Below are 23,081 nucleotides of genomic sequence, written 5' to 3'. Positions count from 1 at the left end.
TGTGCCGACCACAACATTAACCCGCTAGATGCATCTACTCACGACATCATCTGTCACATCTATACAAATGCAATCTGGCCTATGCTTCCATTCGTATACATTTGCCTGCCATAGCAGCTTCTCTCCAACAGGCAGCATTTCCTCCTTTTCAGAGTGCTTGCCATCAAAGCTTTTCTGGAGGGAGTCAAACTAGTTGTTCCTCCCAGACACCCACCAGCGCCTGTGTGGAACCTAAATGTGGTCCTCACCAGACTGATGGGTCCACCTTTTGAGCCTCTACACTCATGCGAGATACAATTCTTGACGTGGAAAGTGGCTTTCCTAATAGCAATCACATCGCTCCGACGAGTTAGTGAACTTCAGGCACTAACTATCCAGGAGCCATTCATGCAGATTCACTCCCAACAGGGTGGTACTACGCACTAACCCTAAGTTTCTGCCTAAAGTGGTTTCACAGTTTCCTATAAATCAAACTATAGAACTGCCAGTGTTCTTCCAGAATCCTGAGTCCGTGGCAGAGAGAATGCTCCACACACTAGACATCAAAAGAGCTCTAATGTACTACATAGATAGGACAAAAGATTTTAGGAAAACGAAACAACTGTTTGTTGCCTTTTCGGCACAACACAAAGGCAACCCCATTTCAAAAGCCGGTATAGCCAGGTGGATCGTTAAGTGCATACAGATTTGCTATCTAAAGGCTAAGCGCACATTAACGGTTCCCCGAGAGCCCACTCCACGCGAAAGTTGGGGGCCTCCATGGCTTTCCTTGGAAACATTCCTTTAGAAGAAATCTGTAGAGCAGCCACATGGTCTACCATACACACATTTACAAAACACTACTGCGTAGATGTGCACTCAACAGCAGGCAGCTGTAGGGCAGGCTGTTCTAAAAACACTTTTTCAGACTGCTGCAGCTGGCACGGGTGGCCACCGCTAAGGGAGGGACTGCTATATATTCTATGCACAGATATGAATTCAGCAGCCCACATGCCTCGAACCGAATATGCTACTTACCAGTATGCATCTGTTCTTGGCATGTAGGGCTGCTGACATTAAATCGCCCGCCCTCCTCCCCGGTGCCTGTAGCGGCTGCAGCACTCAGAATTACTCTTAGCCTGGTCATCACTTACGGTATTACACTCCATCTTTGCCACAATGGCGAAAAACAATCTGAGGATGGAGTGGATGCCCATGCGCACTGTAGTCCAGGGGAGGAGCCACCTATCTCGTGATACTTCGAAGACTCTGCCAGGACAACAATGTGCAATCATCCGGACCCAACACTAGGCGGCTATCTATGCACAGATATGAATGTCAGCAGCCCTACATGCCAAGAACAGATGCATACTGGTAAGTAGCATATTCGTTGTGTGGCATAGAGTAAAGTGGCTTAGAGGAAAGTGACGCATAGTAGCATGAAGTTGAGTCGCGTAGAATGAAGGGAGTGGCATAGAGCAGAGTGGGTAAAGTTTATTGGCGTAAAGTGGAGTAGTGTGGAGTATGGCAGAGTGGCAATTTGGCAAAATGGTAGTTTGATTCGCAGATCTCCCTTTTGTTTAAATGGTGTAAATCCCTCCAGTAGTTAAGAAAATCGAATTTAAAAAAATGTATATATCTATAAGCGCGCATCGGGTGTCCACAAGCTGAATTCTGATTTGCTTTTAGACGTCTGTGAACATTCGATTCGGTGGTAACCAGGAAGTGTTGGCCGCAATTTTGTCAGTGTGAGGCTGAAAAGAGGGAATAATAAAAGTGAAGAACATGAAGAGGCAGGGTAGAGAGTCCCTGACCCCCTAGGCTTTCTCAGGGGGTCCCTGAAGGACCCCGAAGGCCTATATATATATATATATATATATATATATATATATATATATATATATATATATATATATATATATCTATCTATCCGAATCCCCTCTGCAGTGCCCAGCGAAATACAGACTCCAATTTTCATGGATTAGCAGGTCTTTATTCTACAAATGTTGTCAGACGCGTTTCGAATACCTCCGTATTCTTTCTCAATTGACAAACAGATGGTCCGCTTTTTGTTTTTATACATTTTTGGTGTGATGCTTTCACCTCATCTAAGTGCTAAAAATAGAAGAAATACTTTATACATGTGCATGCTGGGTTTTGTAGTTTCAAACCAAAAACCCCAAATCAATTACATTGCATGTTAAGATCAAAACAACATAACAGTATGAATGCCAGTTCATTGATGATAAATAAAACGTAATGCACAGATGTGTTGATATGTCAGCACAAAGCATATCATACTTTACAATTTTGGTCACTTATGTGTGTAATTTCATGAAAATCAATGGATGTACCCATAACATACAAAAATATATATATCTCTTTTCATTTAAAAAAAAAAAAAAAATATATATATATATATATATATATATATATATATATATATATATATATATATATATATATATGCATGTTATATACAATATAAAAATAGAAATATGCTATAAAAATATTGGTACTTCACAAATGGCTATACATAAATATCGGAATAAATTCCAAGATTTTATAAGGACCTGACCTCATTAATCTTGAACTAGTCAAGATAAAGAGTTGCGCAAAATAGAGCTAATGTGCAAAATACAAATTGAGTGCAAACGATTTATTTATAGCAGCATAAGAGTATTTCCTCAATTAAAGTGCTAATAGTTACAGTGATGTTTTCCCCATTCCATAATGTTGGTGCTCTCTTTTTTAAGGAAAGAAACTTGATATTAACAAGATTCGTGTATTTCTAAAAATTAGAAGATAAAAATAATTTATACTTCTAATGTGAAAGACTAAAACCAAAATTGAGATAAATGGAAAAGGCACTGGGGCCGCAGTAAGATTATTGGACTTCAAAACAAGAAACAAAAGTTTGAAGGTACCTTGTCGGAGACATCCTAACCAAATAAATGAGTTCTTAAAGGAAATGGTGTAGGTCCTCCGTATTATTTAGACCGTTGGGCTGTCTACTATCTAATTCTACAATGAATTTAGATTCCAGCTGCCTAAGGCACTTTTCTCTATTTCCACCGCGCGGATTCTCATTCACTGCTCCGATGACAAAATATTTTAAGTCTGCTAAGTTGTTTTGGTGGACTGCCTTAAAGTGTCTTGCGACAGGGTAAGTGCGATCGTTATTCACGATAGCACGCAGATGTTGCAGAATTCTGACGTGTACTTGCTGCTTGGTACTGCCCACATATCTGAGCCCGCAAGTACACGTCAGAATGTAAACTGCATATTCAGTCTTGCAGTCATAGCATCCCTGAATTTTGAATTCCCTCGGGCTGAAAGGTGTGGTGTATTTTTTGGTAGTTATACCAAATTTACAAGCCCGACAGGATGAGCATTTAAAAAAACCTTGTTTATCCGGTAACCAAAGAGTGCTCTTCTTTTTGGTACTAAGGTCTGGGACGCTTTTAGCTATTTCATTTCTCATCGAAATGCCTCTCCGAAAGGTTATTATGGGTTTTTGAGGCAATTCTGGTGTCATGACTGCATCTGTCTGCACTATCGCCCAGTTTCGATTAATTATTGAGCGAATTTGGTGATGCTGGTTGTTGTAGGTTAATATCAGCCTGGGTGTATTGGGAGTGTCCTCACTTTCCTGCAGGGTATTTTCTTCTGTATTTGATAGCAATGATTCCCTAGATCTACTGTTGGCTTTATCCAAAGCCCTTTGTAGAATTTTTGCCGTGTAGCCTCTCCTACGGAATCTCTCCACAGCCTCTCGCATGCATATAGTCTGTTGTTTCTCATCACTACATATGCGTTTTATTCTGAGAAGCTCACCATAGGGAATGCTGTCAATTAGGTGTCTGGGGTGGGCACTAGAGGCATGTAACGTCGAGTTACCGGCTGTTGTTTTTCTATGTAATGTTAGTAACTCACCATTTTCAACATAGACCTTTGTGTCCAAAAATTCAACCTCATTACAACTCATGTTTGAAGTGAAATTCAGATTCATTTTGTTCACATTAATGTGTGTATGTATATATATATATATATATATATATATATTTATTTATTTATTTATTTATCGCGAGGTGCGCGCACCCTCGAGGCTCAAGAGAGCAAAAAACAAAAGTGGAGAACGTGAAAAGGGGGCAGGGTAGACACACCTTGACCCCCCCCTAGGCCTTCTCAGGGGGTCCCTGAAGGGCAAAAAAAATTAAAAGAAATCGCGAGGTACGCGCACGTCCCTAAAACAACAAAAAAAATTAACAAATTTGACTGTTCATATTTTGATTGAAGATGTCGACTATACTGTTTAACTTTATCCAAATCATAAAAAAAGGTGACCCATTGCATATTTTGTAATACAATCCATGTGTTACAATATAGATAGGCAGTTTGTTGGAAAAAAAAAAAATATATATATATATATATATATATATATATATATATATATATATATTAATTGAAACAGAAATTAGCATTTTAAAATTCAATGAAAAAACCGTAGGTTTCACATACGTCATAGTTACGAATTAGCATTTAAAAAACCTTGCAAATTCATTGGAAAAAACCATAGGTTACACACACGTTATAGTTAGGAATTTGCATTTAAAAAAAACGTGCAAATTTACTTAAAAAAACCATAGGTTTCACATACGTTATAGTTGGGAATTAGCATTTAAAAAACCTTAGAAATTCACTGAAAAAAAAATAGGTTACACATACATTATAGTTAGCTGGACATATCTCTCATACAAAACCATTGAAATTCCCCTGTTCTAGTTAGTTCAGCCAACTAGAACTCGCCCGCAATGCACTGCTGATGACGTCACATATTACATCACTCATGACGTGGTCAGTGACATCACTCATGACATGACTCATGACATCTCAAATGACATGACTCATGACATCATCCTTGTGAAAGAGTGGCAGACTTCATCTCAGCGTAATATAACCCTTGATACACACCTTATAAAAAATAGAAAGTAACCTTTTCAAAAAAGAGATACCAATACTTGTTACAACAACCTATTCAGTAATTCCACCATCTACGAACACATCAACTCATTCACCAACAGTACTATATAGTAACTCATACATGTACTTATTCATCATATGTACTAATACACCTTACACACACTCATCCAGAAAATTACTTACACACATACCCACACATGCAAAAAACTTGCAAACATGAATTTATTTGCATATACAGCTATATATACACCACTACACTAAGTTTTACAGAAACATACATACTTACACTCTTAAACAATCCCTTATAGAAACACATACTTTATACAAGAACTCTTACAATCTCTCCCTCTCATATATAATCACATGTATACATCAATACTCATATATACTAGATTAAAACATGTGTTAATTGTTTCGTTTCAAAACTTTTATTTGATTAACACTTGGATAATCATAAAAAGTACATCATACAATTTTTAAATACAATTTGCATAAAAACACATTATTACATTACGAATTGTCATTTAAAAGACTTTATATAAAACCACTGTACAAGTTAATTCAGATAAACATGGAATCAGGGTGACGGTAGCCCAATTTTACTACGTGCCTTCAAACATGATTTTAGAAAGAGCTACGTTTTTAGCTACAAATTGTGAGTCTAACAGCTGAAGTGCCAGGAGTGCTGGCCGACAGGTCCTCAACCCCATTTGACGAAGAAGAGGAATAATCCAACGCTTTTGTGCTTGCTCATAATATCGGCAGAACAAAGTAAGGTGGATGGTCGATTGCGGGGGGGGGGACTCCGTTGCCCGGGCATTTGATCAAGTCGTGTGACCAGTTTGACTCAGTGGGGAAAGTAACAAGACGGAAAAAGAAATTAAAACGAAACCTAGTTAGTACATATTTTTCATAGTTGGAGAGGTAGAAGGTAAGATAGGGCTGGATGCCAGGGGAAACTTGGACCATTAGTACTTGCACATTGGTTTGCTTAGATACTTCACAAGAGAGGCGCAGTTCCCTTAGGTGGTTTAGACAAAGATTTTTCAAAGCACCTCTGCTTATATCAGCTAATATGTTAATCATAAATCTACTATTGAGACAGTCAATCACTTACTAACACACCCATACACACACTCATCCAACCAAAAGTCCTGCACACATGCTGTCTTCAAAATACATGCATCCAGTGAGTCGCCCATTCATGCATCTATGCGGTAATACCCCCACCAAACCATACAGACACTCATAATTATACTCTAAAAACCAACTAATAACCCATATCGACTCATGTAGTTAGTCACCAACCCATGCAGCTACTTATACACAACGTGACACTGACACAGATATTTACATATTTAAACATTACTCGCTAATACATGTGTTCGCTAAGATAAACTTAATCAGTTATCCAATCAATTTTACACAAACCGAATCATCCATTTACACACTTATATACCCATTTATTCTTCCATCGACCTTTAGATATACATAAATAAAAAATATTTATTTATCAGAGACACATTCACTGGATGATGTCATCAGTGATGTCATTTGAGATGTCATCAGTGATGTGATGAGTGATGTCACTGACATGTCATCCTTTTCATCTCTTCTCACAAATCTCATTCATACCGACTCTGCTGTTGCCCACTCACTTGCCTCTCTAATCCGGTCTATGTATTTTGGGAGCTGAGGTTGCCAGGCGTATTCCTTGATAGTGTCCCCTCTTCTGCCCATGGCAAGTTAATGTGCAGCCTGTCCTCTGGCGGGACCATGGCCAGCCTACCCATTGGAACCACCCTGGACTTTTCAATGTTAGTCTTGAGATCTCACCAAAACCCTGCATTTCCGTCTAAAGTATTGGGATGGAGCATTCCGGTTGTGTCAAATAGACTAGCGTGTCTGCGTATAGCGAGACCATATGGTTAGTTTTCCCCAGCCGAACTCCCCAAGGATCTATCAGTTATCAGACGAGTGGCCATAGGCTTCATAACAATTGCAACAAGCATTGGCATAGCCAATAGGTCTCGCCTTTGGGACCTTAAGTGTTTAGCCTTACAACAGTTGATGTTGTTGCACCAAGGATATTGTGCTGCATAACTAAATACTTATAATGTCCCAAAAGCGAGACCTATTGGCTTTGCCAGTGCTTGTTCGGCATTTTTGACTACTGGTTGATATTTATTAATCTGTTCTGACACTTTACCATATATTTTTGTGTCCGAATGCCAGCATTATTTCACAAATGTCCATGTGGTAAAAAGATGGCAAAATCTGACCCACACTCTGTGTGCATCGTGTGTCTGACATCTTCGCACAAGCCTGATATTTTTAATTATTGTCAGCAGTTTTCAATCATACTCTTTGGGACAGAGCGAGGATTAGGCTTCATGGCTTGCTGGAGAGAAGTAAAAGTCATCATAAAAGTGGCCTTGAGAGCGTCCAAGGGCCCTCCTCATCAGGAACACCACAAACTGCGAAGATCTACCTCTCCAGAGTCCAGAAAGAGACAGATTCCTGACCGCGCTCGAAAAAGCAGGCAAGACACATCAGCATCGAGACAGATCGGCGTCGATACAACTCTCTCCGACGCACAAAAGTAAGTAGACGTCGAGTCATACTTCGGGCTCGAAGTATGCTGGTCCCGAGAGACCTTACAAGCACCCTTTGATGTTGAAACATCTGTCTACAGCGAGGAACACTCCACCGCCCTCTTGGAGGTCGGTGTCTATGGGGTTTGCCGGCTAAGACTGACGTCTATCTCCGTCACAATTGAGGTGCTCACAGTCTACAATCGACGCTGAATAAGCGCCAGAGACAATCCACTTCGAAATCCCTGGTTCTCCCGTGTGGGCGTTTGACATAGAGGATGACAGAGATCGAGGAGACTAGGATCTTCCAGTATCTCGCCGCCAAGGAAGTCTATGTCGAAGACTGCACTGTTGTCGAGGCATCGGTCGACGTCGAGAGTCCAAAATTCTGTAATCGTCTCTGAGGAGGCGACAGAGGGCACGGTTGACGTCGAGGTCATGACATTAAGACGTCGAAGACCATCATCCCCGGGCTTAAGCATCGTCCAGATTTCATCGGAGGGCTCTCCGGTTGTGGCCAAAAAGTCACATCCTTTCAATCTTTCTCGAAGATCGCTGGAAGCTACTGGACATTCGATAGCAGGGGGTGCTGGTCATAGAAGTTCTGATTTGGATTACTCTTGCACCTACTCTCCAATCGTTCCCAGAAGTCCTCAAACAACCTCATCGAGAGTCTCTCCAAAAAGAACCCAGTGAAGGTCAATGTCCCCATCTTCTTGCCATACGAAATCAAGGGAGCGGTCTCGCTCGCATCATGCTTCCTCTCCCAAGAGGAGGGGGCTAAGATCACTAACGTGGTCCACATCCACCAGATCTTCGATCCAGGACTATTCGCCAACTTGTTCTGCGACACCACCATCCGGAGTGTCCCCGATTGACGACATTGGGACCTCCAATGAGGTTCACTGCAGAGGGGCCAAAAAGCTCAACCTCAGTATGTCGGCCCCTACGGTCTCCTCATCAGTTATCTTTGAGACTCTATACCATCGTTCATCAACCAGGTCTCTGCTGCCTCTAGTGCCAGGCCTCATAGAGCCTGCCATGCAGACTTTCTTAACCCCTTCCACAGTGGGCGCAGTACCATCTCGTATAAAAAAAAAATACAAAGCACTGGATCAAGACCTGCTTTTCCTGCGTTCAGATCCCCCACCAGACTGTCATTGTGGCTGCGGGCAGGAAGGCACATTCTGCAACCTCTTCCTCGTCAGTCTCTCCCTAGAAAGACAGCAAGAATATGGATTCACTGGGCAAGAGGATGTGTAATACCTCTGCCTCAGTTATGAAGGTGGCCAGCACGTCTGCTCTCTCAGGGAGGTATGATAGGTCTCTCGGGGACTCCCTTGCCAGATTCAGACAAACTCCCGAAAGAAGACCAGCAGGACTTTCAGGAGCTACTGCAAGAAGGGGACTTGGTGGTGAAACAGGTGATACGGGCAGCTTCAGACTCCTCTGATCTGGCCGCACACGGCTATTCGCACGGTATCTGCTCCAGATGCTCTGCTTAGCTGCATCTCACAGGCCTGAAGCCAGATGCCCAACAACGAATTGTCAACCTTCCTTTAATGGGTCTTCGCTGTTTGGGTCTCACGCGGATGATGAGATGTTAAAAATGAAGACTGAATTCAACACTGAAGGCTGTTGGTCTAGAGAAGCGGAAAGAATTCAGAAAACGCTTCCGCCCATATGACAGACTCTCCTCCCAACTAAGGGTTCAAACCCCTCAGTGGTCATCGCAAAAGCATCAGCAGAGGTCGCAATTCCATGAACGACTACCTGGTAGAGGGAGAGAAAAAAGGCAGCAGGCTTCAGCTGTTAAGCAGCCAGCCAAGCAATGAGCAGACGCTTCCTCTGTGCCAGTTAGCCACTCCGGTAGGGGGGGGGAGGGGAGGGAGGAGAAAGTGTCACTTTTCATCAGGAAGAGTGGAGATCCATAACAAACGACAAATGGGTGCTGAATGTTGTTCAAAATGGATACTTGCTGAGGTTCAAAGCCCCACCTCCCATCAGTTCTTCCTCAAAGCAGATCCAACCAACATCTACTGTTGTAGAAGGAGCTGGACAGTCCTCTACAAAAAAACGCCATATAGAATGTTCAAAAGCAACAGCAAGAACAAGGAGTTTCCTCTTGTTACTTCCTGGTCGAAAAAAAGAGGACTGACCAGAGAATACAGACCAATTCTCGATCTACGGCTTTTAAACAAGTTCATCCGCAAGGAAAAAGTTCGGGGTTTGGCCCTGCACCAGATTTGTCCTTATCTACATCAGGGAGACTGGGTGTGTGCTATAGACTTTGAAGACACCTACTTCCATATCCCAGTGTCCAAGAGGCATGAGAAGTTTCTCCGCTTTAAAGTAACCCATCCGCATTTTCAATTTGGAGTTCTACCTTTCGGGCTCAATTCAGCCCCCCGAACGTTCTTGAAGTGCATGACGGTGGCGGCATTTCTACGCAATGTGCAAAATCTTCATTTACCCCTATCTGGACGATTGAAGCAGAGAAGGTGTGGTACGCTTCAAGAGCCAGTCACCTCAACTACTGTCTCCAGCTGTTAAACAAGCAGGGGCTTCAGGTCAACTTCAAGAAGCCTGTCTTCAACCCGACAGAGCTGCGGAAGAGAAGTTCTCTTCAATCAGAAGCAAAGGTTGCAATCTCCTCGTGCGTGTCATCCCAGTCAGACCGGTTTAGTCATTGTTGGGCTCCTTGGCCTCTTGCATGTTCATCGCCCCCAATACCAGATTGAACATGCACTCTCTGCAGCAGTCTCTGGAGGACCAGTGGATGCAAGTCTCAGGTGGCTGGGAAGACCGTGTGACTACCTCAATCGGCCAAGGATTCCCATCAGATGGTGGATGAAGCGGTCACACCTGCTAAAGGGAGTCCCATTCCATCAAGACCTTCCCACTGAGACTATAGTCATGGATACTTCCCTGCAAGATTGGGGAGCGCACATGGGTTCCCTTCAAGTACATGGTCTCTGATAGGAGACAGGGGATATCACATCAACTTTCTTGAGTTAAGAGCGGTTCACCTGGCTCTCGTCGCTGTATCCCTTTCTCCAGTCCAGCTCCCTCTTGGTTCAGACAGACAAGACCACAACAATGTATTTTGCTGAACAAGCAGGGGGGGGGAGGGGGCACCAGGTCGAGAACTCTCTCTGGAGGCACAGACCATTTGGAAATGGAATTCTCACAAGAGGTCTCATCGTCGTGGCCATTCACCTTCTGGGTTCCATGAATGTCCAAGCAGACTCACTAAGCATGGATTTCATAGAAGCACACGACTGGGTGCTAAAAAGCGAAGTCACGCAAGAGATCTTCCGACAATACGCGGCCAACACCAAATGCTCCTTCGCGTCCAGGTTTCTCCAACTAGGATCACAAGGGAATGCTCTTTTGATAAGCTGGTCTCGGACATTACTGTACGCCTTTCCTTTTTAAATAGAATGGTGGTTTGGCGCCATGAGTCCGGTATGTGCTCGAGTTGTGCCCCTCTAAGAAGTCAAAAGATCAACCCGAATCTCTGATCGAAACTGACTATAAAATTCCAAAGGAATGAAGTCTGGGCCAGCGCCTTTGCCATTAGTTATTGAATTATTGGCTAGCTTGACCTCATCCCATTCAATAGGGGCAGAAAGGGCTTCATTCTGCTGAGCAGTAACATGGAGGGTGTTAAGGTCCTGTAGAAAAGCCCCAACTTCAGATTCAAAATTTGGATCACTGACTTCCTCTGTATACAGAGAACTGTAAAACTGACGAAAAACGACCATAACCCCCTCCGGTGTATTCTGAATATGGCCTTGAGAGTCCTGGATCTTAGTGATACGATTAGCCAACCCTCTCTGCTGGAGTAGTTTGGCCAAAACCCTGCCAGGTTTTCCCCCAAACTCAAACATCATAGAGCGGAACTGCAAATACTTTGCAGCCAGGTCCTGGCCAAAATACTCCAACAAGGAGGCCCTAATTTTAGCTACCGGTAGCTGGCTTTGAGCTGCATCTCGGCCCTCCTTAATCGCACATATCAATTGAACCTCTGCAACCCCCAGTTCCTCAATCCGCCTATTGGTTCGGTCTTAAGCAGACCTCTGCCGAAAGGTCGAGAAACTTTGTTTCCCCTTGGACTGCTGCCTTTAGCGTATCCCAAACAGTAGTACAGGAGGCGGCCCCTTTGTTGATGTGTAAAAATTCCAATATCCAGTTCTTTATATGATCTATATTTGATTGTTCTAATAACTTTCTCTCGAATGTCCAGGCCCTTTGGACCCTTGTCATGTGAGTAAAAGTACATTCAATAATCAGCGGGTTATGATCTGACCGGATCCTAGGAGGGGCTGAAATAGTAGTAACGTCTGCCAATTAATCGGACATGAAAAAATTGTCTAACTGAACCATTTTATTATGGGGGGGCAGAGAAATATGTATAGCCATCAAGGTGTTTATTGTGGTAGAACCAAAGATCCGTCAAACAATGCTCTTGAAGCGGCCTAAAAACTCTAGGTTTCTTACCTACATAATTTTGACCCCAGCTAAATTAAAATCTGCAGACAAATTAATATTCATGTCCCCACAAAAACAGATGTAGTGGGGCCAGAGGGCCATCTCTACAGTCAGATGATGTAGAGCTGCGGGATCGTCCAGATTTGAACAATAGACTGTACAAATAGTTAAGGATCTGCCTTTAATTAGCAACTCAGTAATTACCCATCTCCCACTACGGTCTTGGGTGGTTTTCCTGCATAACCCTGATCCACGTCTTAATAAAACTGCCACCCCTCTAATCCTAGAGGTCTGGCGAGAGCACCCAATTAAATAAAACCTGGGAATTTTCAAGTAATCGCGATTGCTCCAGGGTACAGGAGTTTCCTGCAAGCACAGTACCGCTAGACGTAGGGCCAGAACAACTCTCAAACAGTCCCCTTTTCTTGACATCAATCAGTCCGCAAATATTCCAGGAACCTACACTAATTTTACCCTGCGCCATTTGCTCTCAAAAATGAAAAACCTGGGCTAGCTAATACATACAAAAGCATATCAAGCCCCCCTTAAAAAAAATAAGAGCATCCTAATGGTGACCATATTAAACGATGAGCCATGATTAAACTGTAGATTAAAGCTTTTTTTTTTTCCTTGCCTTCCCCCCCCCCCCCCCCCCCCCCCCCAACCCTTGAACCCACCCGCATACACCCTGCTTACCCCACCACCCACCAAACAAGGCAGCAGGACCGAAGTCCTAGTGATAGAGGGGCTGGTTAAAACACAAAACCCCCTCCGGTGTCGTTGCCAAAATGAAAATGCCAATGGGGGATATACCCATTGAGGACCAAAAAAAAAAGGTAAGTACATAAACAACAAAAACAATTCCCCCCACAAGAGAGCAATATCTGGGGAAAAAAGAAAAAAATCCAAAGATTTCCGAGAAGGAAAAGGGGCTATAATTTGCGAGTCTATACAGCCTTACAGCCTAGAGTGAATCCAAAAACTCTTTTTAGCCTGAATTCCAGAGACAAAAAATCTGGTCTTGCCTTGGTGAATAACTTTTTTTTTTGGAAAGGAAAAGCAAGAATACTTGAGCTCCCTTGGACTGAAGGGGTACTATTAATTGCCGGAGCTGCCACCTCTGTTCAACAGTTGCTGGACAGAGGTCAGGCCTGACAAAGAACTCGCAGCCCTTGCCGGCCCGCTTCCTATTCGGCCTTGCCAAATCATAAATCTTTTCCCTGGCTAAAAACCTACTCTAACAATTTAGAATAGCACAAGGCCTATTGTCCGTTTGACCAGAACGTTGCTTCAACTTGAATGGAAAGCAATGTGCTCTCCGAACTTAGAGTTGCCAGTCCCACTGTTTGACATCTGGGAATGTTTCGGTGAACATTTCAACAAACTGTCTAATGTCCGACCGTTCAATCCCTTCCGGCACTCCAAAAACTCTCAGATTGTTCCTCCGAGCTCTATTTTCAAGATCAGCAAGTTTCCACTGAATATCATCCCTTTAAGATTTAATTAGGTCTATAATACCTCTTTGAGTGGCCATGTCATCTTCCAAAGTGGAAATCCTCTCTTCCACCTCCCCAATTCTAGAGGCAAATTCTGAGCAAGTTTTAGTTACTCTACAGATGGAGTTTTTAACCCTGCGGCACGCTCACTGAGTTCGAGCACTCTCCTGCCAGGTCTCTGTGCGGTGCCTGGTAAATTATCGCAAGTATCATCTCGCCTGGGGGCGGATTAGGACGGTTGGGACCTTGATTGGTAGTGTTACCTTCCGTCCGGGCCAGGCTGCGTAGAAAATGAATAGTCCCAGACTAAGGAACCAGTATTCGAACATGAGGCCGAAGGCCCCTGATCCTTAGGTGCCTTCCGAACTGTGCAGAGTCCGTTGGATATGGCTTCTGAATTTAGAGCCTCATTAATACGCCATCGCCCATCTCACTATCATCATCATCATCAGTCCAGTCTTTGTTCAAGCCACCATCATCCTCAGAAGACCCAGTGTGGTCTGATAAGGAGTAACATTGATCACCATCTGTGTCTCCAAGATTCAACAGAGCATTCTGTGAAGGCACTTGGAGTTTGTCCCCATATGTGGTCTTAGTTAGCTGCTGTGAGGGCACCGTGGTGTTTTGGTCTGGGGGGGGGGAGTAACTATAGTTGCTGTGTTTATCACTGGACCTGGCAAAACTACAACTCCCAGCAGCCCACTGGACTGAGCCATAAGATCTGCCTGGACTTCAATATTTGATGGGTCACTAGGAATGTTGCCGCTTCTCGCCCCCCCCAAGCCTCCAGACCACCTGCCTTGTCCAGAGGATCTCCCTCCTCTACAGCCAAGACATATGACCCCAAAGGAGGCGAAGAAGCGCTGTCAGCCTTACCAATAGAAGAACATAAGGAAGCTTTGGAAGACATGACCGGCGACTGGCTGTTTAATATTGATTGAGTTGTGTGACGTTTTGTTCTTATCCGCCTTCGGTTTAAACCTTGCCGGGAGGGTCTGCCTAGTTTTTGTTATTGCTGGAGCCGAGGTTTCCGCAGGCGCCCGTAGGCTCCCCTCAGCATTCTCAACCGACATCTGAGCTTCAGGGGATTGTGCCGGTGCGCCACCTGAGTTTTGCGGAGCTCCGAGGCACTGTGACGCGTCCCGTGGAAGTAGCATTCTTCCCCTGTCCTTTCGGCGGCATCCCTGGACGTGGGGGGCACAACTGCCGAGACGCTGAGCCGCACCAGGAACCACAGGCAGTGAAATTCTTGCTCGGAGAAAGAATCCAATAGGTATGGTGGTTCCGATGTAAGAGGCCAGCTGAAGATTTCTCGCGTGTCTTTCCACTGTAAATATCTGTCGCCAAAATTTTTTTCCGAAGTAAATCAATTAAACCCCATCTGCCTTCAGAAAATCCATGAGATTTGGCAAGTCGATCGGAGGAGAGTGTTTGGACCAGCTCACTCAGCCGAGTGACCGGCCGCCATCTTACTGTACGCCTTTCCACCGCTTCCGCTGATCCCGGCAGTGATCAACAAATTTTACAGGACCAACACCAGAATGATCCTGATAGCTCCGGAGTGGCCGCGTCAGTGGTGGTACCTGGACCTTCTACAATTATCCGAGGTGCCACATCGGAGGTTTCCTTACTTATCAGATCTGTTGTTCAAGAACGAGGGGAGAGTATTTTCATCCCAATCCCTCATCCCTCAGATTGTACTGAAGGACCTCAGGAGCCATGATGTCAGACACCTAGACTTACCAGCGGACTGTATGACTATCCTGAAGGAAGCCAAGAGAGCTTCCACCAGAAAATCATATGCTTTCAAGTGGAAGCGGTTCTACTTGTAGTGCACGGACTGCTCCTGATCCGGGCAAGGGTCAAGAGCAGGTATTGTTGCCATACCTACTACATTTGGCAGTTTGGTCTGCAGTTCTCTTAGATTAAAGTGCATCTAGCAGCTGTCGCTGCATACAGGAAGTCTGCTACACAGGTTTCTTTCTTCCGAATGCCAGTGGTTAAAGATTTCCTTGAAGGGATAAAAAAAGTTGCTCTTCCAGGGGAAACTCATCAAAGTCCTAAGCACTGAATAATCCCTGCCCACGTGCGGGATCCCAGAGCACATAGCTAGTCACGAGCGCTGCGCGCACACCCCCTGTGTCTCCCTCAACCCAGTCCCCCCCCCCCCCCTCCCCCCCCCTGCTGCGGGGGAATTGGCCCCGCGGCGAAGAGGTTATACTCTTTTTCCTGCCAACAGGGTGGTTTTGAGGACCCATCAGAGGTTCCTGCCAAAGGTGGTCTCGAATTTCAATCAAGCTATCTCTCTTCCCACTTATTTTTCCCAATCCCTCTACTCCACCCTAGAGGTCCCTCCATTCTTTAGACCTCAAGAGGGTTTTTGAAATGTTATCTTGAAAAAACTTAAGTCCTTTAGAAACACGGATCGGTTGTTAACTATGGTGTCATAAATACCTGTTGAGCAGTTTCTAAAAGATCCATCTCTAGATGGATAGTTTTGTGCATTTCTTTGTAGGTTCTTCAGGGCAAACCCAAAGCACATTCTACCTGGGGGAAAGCCTCTACTATGGCCCTCCTGAGAAATGTTCCTATGTCAGAAATTTGTTGAGCAGCAACTTGGCTCTCGGTTCATACTTTCAACCGCCGTTACCGCTTAGATTCCGATTCACAGGCGGATGCCCAAGTAGGGCAAGCCTCACTGAGAAATGTATTTGCTTGATGTCATGTTAAGATGCTCTGTTACCTGTTTTTAAATACGGTTTGCTCGTCCTCGAAGTAGTGGGTATGGGCTTGCTACTCTAGTCAGTGCTTATGACTATTGATGAGTATCCCCTGGAACAGAAGGATTAGTTCTTACCTGTAATTTTAGTTCTCTTCCAGGGGTATACTCATCAGTCATAAGCAACATTCCCATCTCCCCTTACGAGCATTTATAGTATATTAATGTAGTGTTTGCATCTTCTACTCTGGTTGCTACAAGTTAGGTCAGTTCTTTTTTACGAAGTACTAACTGTCACCTGTGGTGTATGATGGGAGCAGAGGGGCTCCTGGAGGTCTTAAAGGCTTGGTGTCCAAGTTCTTGGAAGTCTTAAAGGCAAGGTGCCAGTATTTTTTACTGTACTGTGATGTTTATTCATCTATGCAGCCTATGGGCCATCTGCCTGCTATTAATTGTTTTTCCTATCTGAAAATAAAGTATTTCTTGTATGACACTATTACAGTGTATGTTCTGTATTGCAGAGTGTATGAGGGAGATTTATTTTTTGTACAAGATAAACCTATGTAATTTTGGCGTTTTGCCCTATTGGAATTGTTAGGCTGCATATTTATGTATTTATATATGTATGTTGCAGAAGTGCTAGGCGCTTGTGGTCCCCAACATACATATATATATGTATGTATGTATGTATGTATGTATATATATATATATATATATATATATATATATATATATATATATATATATATATATATATATATATATATATATATATATATATATATATATATATATGCTCCAGGATCGCACACGTGGGCGGGTATTATTCAGTGCCTATGACTTTGATGAGTATACCCCTGGAAGAGAACTAGGATTACAGGTAAGTAACTAATCCTTCTTAAGCAAGCATTTATCGTTGGATTGTAATAGTCGCTACCCAGGGACTTAGTTCCCGGAAGCTGCAGTAATGCGGACTGTACTTCCTCAATGGAGAGCGGGCCTCAAGGTCCTAACTGGCCAGACAGCAAGATTTTTCACTGGAAAAGCCAATTGCATCTTCCGTTTAACATTGACAAAACAAGACTGATTGGCTTTGCCAATGCTTAATTTTCTAATGGATTGGTAAGTATTTTCAAAAGAAAATATTGCACTGGATTGGGTGGGATTTATAATTGAGAATAATAACCTTCTCTAGAAAGTTTCTTTATCGTGCACATAGACAAAGACTGTTTATGTACTATATGTAGATAGGTTTGCCAAAGAATGTGAAAGTAGCCTTGTCAATCTTCTTTCCTTTACCTCTGACAGGCATGTGTCTTCATGTGCAGAGAAGAACTAAACTGGAGCAGTAGCAAGGGTAGAGACTTGTGAATAGTTGACTACATTTTTTATTATAATTTTTATTAGCATTTCATTGAACAATACCACATACGACAATCTGGAACCAAATGTAAAATCACACCGAGTTGGTACATTTGGCTATCTCAGCGCTCCGTTCCCACCCCCTGCTCGGATCTCCTAGTGAGTGAATTTGACTGTTCTATGCAGTAATATGGTGCAATCAGTGCATGTGTACAAGGCAGGCTAGGGCCCTCCTCTATCCCCAGCTGGGGTTTGCTGACCTGCTTTGTCCTCCTAGGGCCGCATTTCAGTCTCAATTGGTGTCATTTTAGTCTATGGATGTAATATATCTGGAGGCATTGGCAATCCTGTGAGTATCGCTGCCCATGCCCGCATGTCCTTCTCTAGCTTCTAGTGCCAGCGTGTTAGTTTCATAGGACATCCCTCTGCATTGATTCATTCAGCCATATCTTTCGGACAGTCATCTACCTTCGGGAATCTAGGAGACAGCCATCCTATCACAATTCTACGTTTAGCCAGTAATACCACTTGATAAGAAATTTCCTACTCCTTTTTTTCCTTACAAAACAGGATTTGCCCCAAAAGCCACCTGGTTATTTCCCAGGAGACATCCCACCCCGTAACCAGGTGGAGCCTCCGGGTGATGGACCTCCAGAAACCATCAATATCTGGGCACCTCCAGATCATGTGCAGAAAGTCTGCTCCCTGCTCCCCACATCTAGAGCAACCCAATGATTTCTCAGGGTTTATGGCTTGTAGCTGTTTGGGCATCGGGTGTAACTGATTGATTAGGTTGTATTGTAGTAGCTTGAACCAAGCATTGGTGGTGGATTTAACCCCTTCGTGTATAAATTCCCAGGTATGTGTCAAGAGGCGCCTCCAACTGGGACGCCCATTTATCCGGCACTGGGAGTGCGGTCACGGGGATATCCTCCCTCATGGCTCAATAGTGGTGCGATATCAGTCTCCGGCCTCCAGACATTGACAGCAGTGTTTCTAGTGTGTGTGGGAGGCTAGGGGGCCTCTGGGAACCCTGGCTAAATCTCCTGTGGCATCGCTGCTATTTTAACGTACTGCAAGAACTGCCCAGTTCAAATGTCACTAAGGCGTCCCTCATAATCCTAAACTGGTTATTGGGGTATAGGTCTCCCAGTACCTCCCAACCGCCTTCCCTCACGTAGGAACATGGTGTTATCAACCAGTTTTAATGGTGGCAGTGTCCACGTATTCATGTCCGGTTCAAATGGTGCTTTCTGCAATTCTTAACTGTCTGCTCCCAGGCTCCAAATACCATGCAGACTATGTGGAGAATCCTCGTTGGTGCCTTTGATCCAGTCTTTAGAGCCTCAGGGAGTGGGTATTGACCACCCAACCCCCAATATCCTCCTTCAGAAGCTTTAACTTTACTGGCTAGCTCATTGTGATCAGTTGAAGCGCCGTCTTTAAACTTGCCTCCTTAGATTTCTTTGCTGAGGGTAATATTTTTACTTGTTAGGTGGTATCTTAGCACTGTATGCCATCTATGGAACATTTGCATCCTTCACTTGACATGTCAGTTTTGGTCTGTATAATAGAACATATGGTTTACAAGAGGATGGTGGTAGACTAATAGAGAAATGATTTGTGAATAAGCTAAAAGATTGGTATTAGAAAAGTATTCGTCTTAGAAGTTTGGTTTATTTGGTAGTTCTCGACTAGATTTGACTAAAATACACATGGTAAATAATGCTGTAGAAGTAGTTAATCAAATGGTATATATTTATTCCTCATGTTTATATTACAGCAATGCAGTTGCTGGTGAAAGTGCATTGGATAGAATGGCATGTGGACTTGGCGGGAAAATTGTCTTGCCAATGATTAAAGAACACATCATGCAGATGCTGCAAAACCGTAAGTAATTCTCAAAGCAGGCACTGTGCTGACTTTCAGAAATTTTTATTTTTCAGATTTTGACCAGAATTCTTACAATCCATGAATGACATTCAATTTGATAATCCCTGAACACATACTGCTAAAACTCTCCAAAAGCATTGAATTATTTTGTCAGTACTTAGCTCTGTCGTCTGAAAACCAAAGAGGATTTAATGCACAATGGTAGGAATAGAAAACGCCAGATAAGGAGGGAATCCCCAATGAGGTTGCCATTCTCCGTCCAGACTGGGCCGAGGAGTCCTGCCAAGTCAACTTCTACTGTGACCTGTATAACAGTGACTGCCACAAAGTTGGACTGCACCTGCCAGAGGTCCTTTACCTCATCTACAGAAAGAGCTGCACAGGGCCTGGTTGACTACTGCAGGCCTGAGGACGCTTAATAGACAGAGTAACCAGGAGCAACGAGGTTGCCTCAGCTCTGTTGCCTAGTAAGAATCTAGCAAACAGAGGATCATCAGTTTTGAAGAACTCCTCTCTGCCCTCAAAATTTAAGCCTGCTTTATGCCCCAGCTTATCTTGTTCCTGTATGGTGATGGTATAGCCCAATGCTGCATACCCACAGGTATGGAGAACACCCCGCAAGTGATCCTGCTTCCTCAATAGTTTCACCTACTTTCACAACCTTTTTCGATTCCTGGTATATCCAGTTGGTGAAGATGCAGTTTTTACTGAGCTTTTAGACCAGACCCTGATCTCCTGCACTTGTAACTAGGGTTTATTTTTGGGGTGATTGTGGTCCCTTGTGGTCAGAAAAAACTTGAACATGCTGTTGGTCTATAAGATACAGACTCCTTAACCTAGAATGCATTCTTGCACCAGTTTACTGACAACTGGTTCATTTAGTCTATCTAGTCCTAGGTGCACCAGGTCTGAATATTTGGGAGTAAGCAGGTAGTTGTTGTTGTTTTTGATTTGTATCGCGCCCACTCACCTGCAGGTCTCTAGGCGCTCGGAAATCGATGGTAAGAACAATAACTTAGCAATCACAAAGAGGCATCCACTAGCCTATATAGCACTCATGGATCTTCTAAACAGCAGTGTTTTTAGCACCTTTCTAAACCGTAGGAGGTTCCCTTCCCTGCGCAGCGTCTCAGGTAGTGTGTTCCATAACTGAGGAACTAACGCAGAGAAGGCTCTCCCTCCCTTGGTTACAAGCTTGTACCGGGGACAGACCAATAACTGAGAATCTGAAGATCTAAGAGTTCTCATTGGACTGTACACCGCCAAGCGATCTTTGATGTAGGCGGGTGCCAGACTGTAGATTGCCTTATGAGCTGTACACAGATTCTTAAATTCCACTCGCTCTTTGATAGGGAGCCAGTGCAGGCTCTGTAACAGGGGGGGATGCTTTGGATCGTCTTGGTAGCCTGAAGATGAGACGTGCAGCATCGTTCATGACGACCTGTAGCCTATTTGTTAGAGTTTTCGACAGGCCGAGATAGAGGGCATTCCTGTAATCTATCCTCGAGATCACAGTGGCCGCTACGATTGAGCACATCATGGATTGGGAGAGAACGGGGGCTAGCTTCCGTAGCTGTCGGATGATGTTGGTGCAGCTTCCCACCACAGAAGAGATCTGACTGACCATTGATAGATCGCAGTCCAGTTTAATCCCCAGGCTCTTTACATTCAGGCTAGGTTTTGGATCCGGGCCTAACTCCGCAGGCCAATAGAGGTCACACCATGGTGAGGTGGCAGATGGAATCACCAATACCTCAGTCTTGTCTGGGTTGATTTTCAAAAGATTTTCCGTCATCCATTGAACAGTGTACCTCAATATGTTCTGGGCTTGGAGTTGTGCGCCGCTAGTGTTATCGACACTCGGCAACAGCTGCGTGTCGTCCGCATAGTTAAATACTGTACAGCCCATGCACGCCAAGGAAGCAATCAGAGGTTGCAGGTAGAGATTAAATAGAAGTGGGGACAGGGCCGAGCCCTGAGGCACCCCACATTCTAGAGTCCCCACCTCGGAGTTTTCGTCCCTAAGTTGTATCCTTTGGGTCCTTCCCAAAAGGAAGGATTGCAACCATCTGAGGGCCAGGCCTTTGATCCCGAAGTCACTCAATCTCTCCAGAAGCAGGGCATGGCTGGACAGTTGGACAGCAGTGATTGACCTTTCCTGGACTACATTTCTGACTTGAACCTGGGTCACTAGGACATCATGCCAGAACCAATGGAAGAGCTCAAACGACTTTGTTAGGTGGGGTACCTGTTGTGTGAATGGTGGGTTTTTGGGTTTTACATATTTAGTTGTGATATCTTTTTATTCTGGTCCTTGTTTCGCCTTTAAAGGTGATTCATCATCCTCAGTCCTTAGTACTGGAAGAGTATTCAAGGTTGGACCACAACCAGAGTTTGGTCAGCAGTGCATTTATCCATTTCCTTTCCAAAACTTTAGACCCCTTTAAATCAATTTAGTCTTTGTCGAACTGAACGCTCTGGTCCCAGAAGCAAAGAGAGCCCATAGTATAACATTTGCTTTAGGGCCAGTGTCAACAAAGCACTAGTGATTTGCACTAGTGATTCACACTAAGCAACTGCATATTGGGTTATTATCAGGCAGAAGAGTGAGCGCGCTATTTTGTTTCTTTGTTTCAGCTGTTGTATTTAATGTGATTTGTTACTAAAACATGTATTTTGCTTGAATAAATCACTGGTAGAACATTTAGTATTTGCTGTGTCCTCCTCATTTTTATATTTTCTATCTCCTTCAACCTCCTAGAGCCAACTTGAACTGGTTGCCCTCTCTACCCTGAGTCCAGTGCCATGAATATTTACTTGCCTATTGAACTGTAGTGCGTCTGTGCTGCCCCATCGGAAAAGTCTTTTGTAAACAACCTTTCACACATTAATTTTTCCATTTTCAGTAAGAGCCATCCTTTTTGCAGACAACCTCTGCAATATTAATTTGTTTTGGCTGCTCTGTTTTGACAGCACCATCAAAGAAACCTTTCCTTCATGCAGATAAAGATGCAAATAAAGAAAACTTAGGTGAAAGGAGAATAAATATTTTAACTGTTCCAAATTGACTCAAACCCCGCATCCATACCCTTTGCTAGAATAAGCCACAACTGAAGCATAGCAAAGTCCCTATTTTTGAGGCAGTATCTTGTATCCCAGCGTGCAATTGTTGAAGTTGACCATTTATTCTTAAATGTAGTTAGTAAGGCCAAAACCACCTGCCTGATAACCGCCGTAACATTCTTGAGGTAAAGCAAGCCAAACGTGCCCCTCATGATTATTCTGCACTTTCAAGTAGAAGAGGCTCTGTATGTGGTGTCTGAAAAATAAAGTAATTCCAACAACTAGCGAAGAAGCATAATTGTTACCTTGGTTACTTTCTTTGGCAGGATGCGGCCTTCATGTTAAGTTATGCATACCCAAAAATATGTTCTCTTCTGCCCCAACCCTAATTTCATGTGTTTTCAAGATTTCCAACAAGGTCTTAAAGAATATTCCCCCTTTAGATCCACCCCCTCCGTCGGAGTGAAAATGTTAGTGAAGACATCGGAGTCCATTTTA

The 23,081-nt window shown here is 43.7% G+C and overlaps 1 protein-coding gene across 1 annotated transcript in view; it reads left to right on the top strand.

The window, feature by feature from the left end:
- Positions 1–23,081, top strand: part of IPO5 (importin 5) — a 397,964-nt gene that overhangs the window by 121,454 nt on the left and 253,429 nt on the right. Inside the window, exon 10 of the mRNA XM_086947880.1 lies at positions 19,411–19,517. Coding sequence (XP_086804006.1) covers positions 19,411–19,517 — 107 coding nt within the window. The remainder of the gene's footprint in view (positions 1–19,410; positions 19,518–23,081) is intronic.

Source organism: Lissotriton vulgaris (genome assembly GCF_964263255.1).
Source record: "Lissotriton vulgaris chromosome 8 unlocalized genomic scaffold, aLisVul1.2 SUPER_8_unloc_1, whole genome shotgun sequence".
Taxonomy (NCBI): Eukaryota; Metazoa; Chordata; class Amphibia; order Caudata; family Salamandridae; genus Lissotriton; species Lissotriton vulgaris.
Note: the sequence above shows the minus strand (reverse complement) of the source record. Positions and strands in the feature narration are given on the sequence as shown.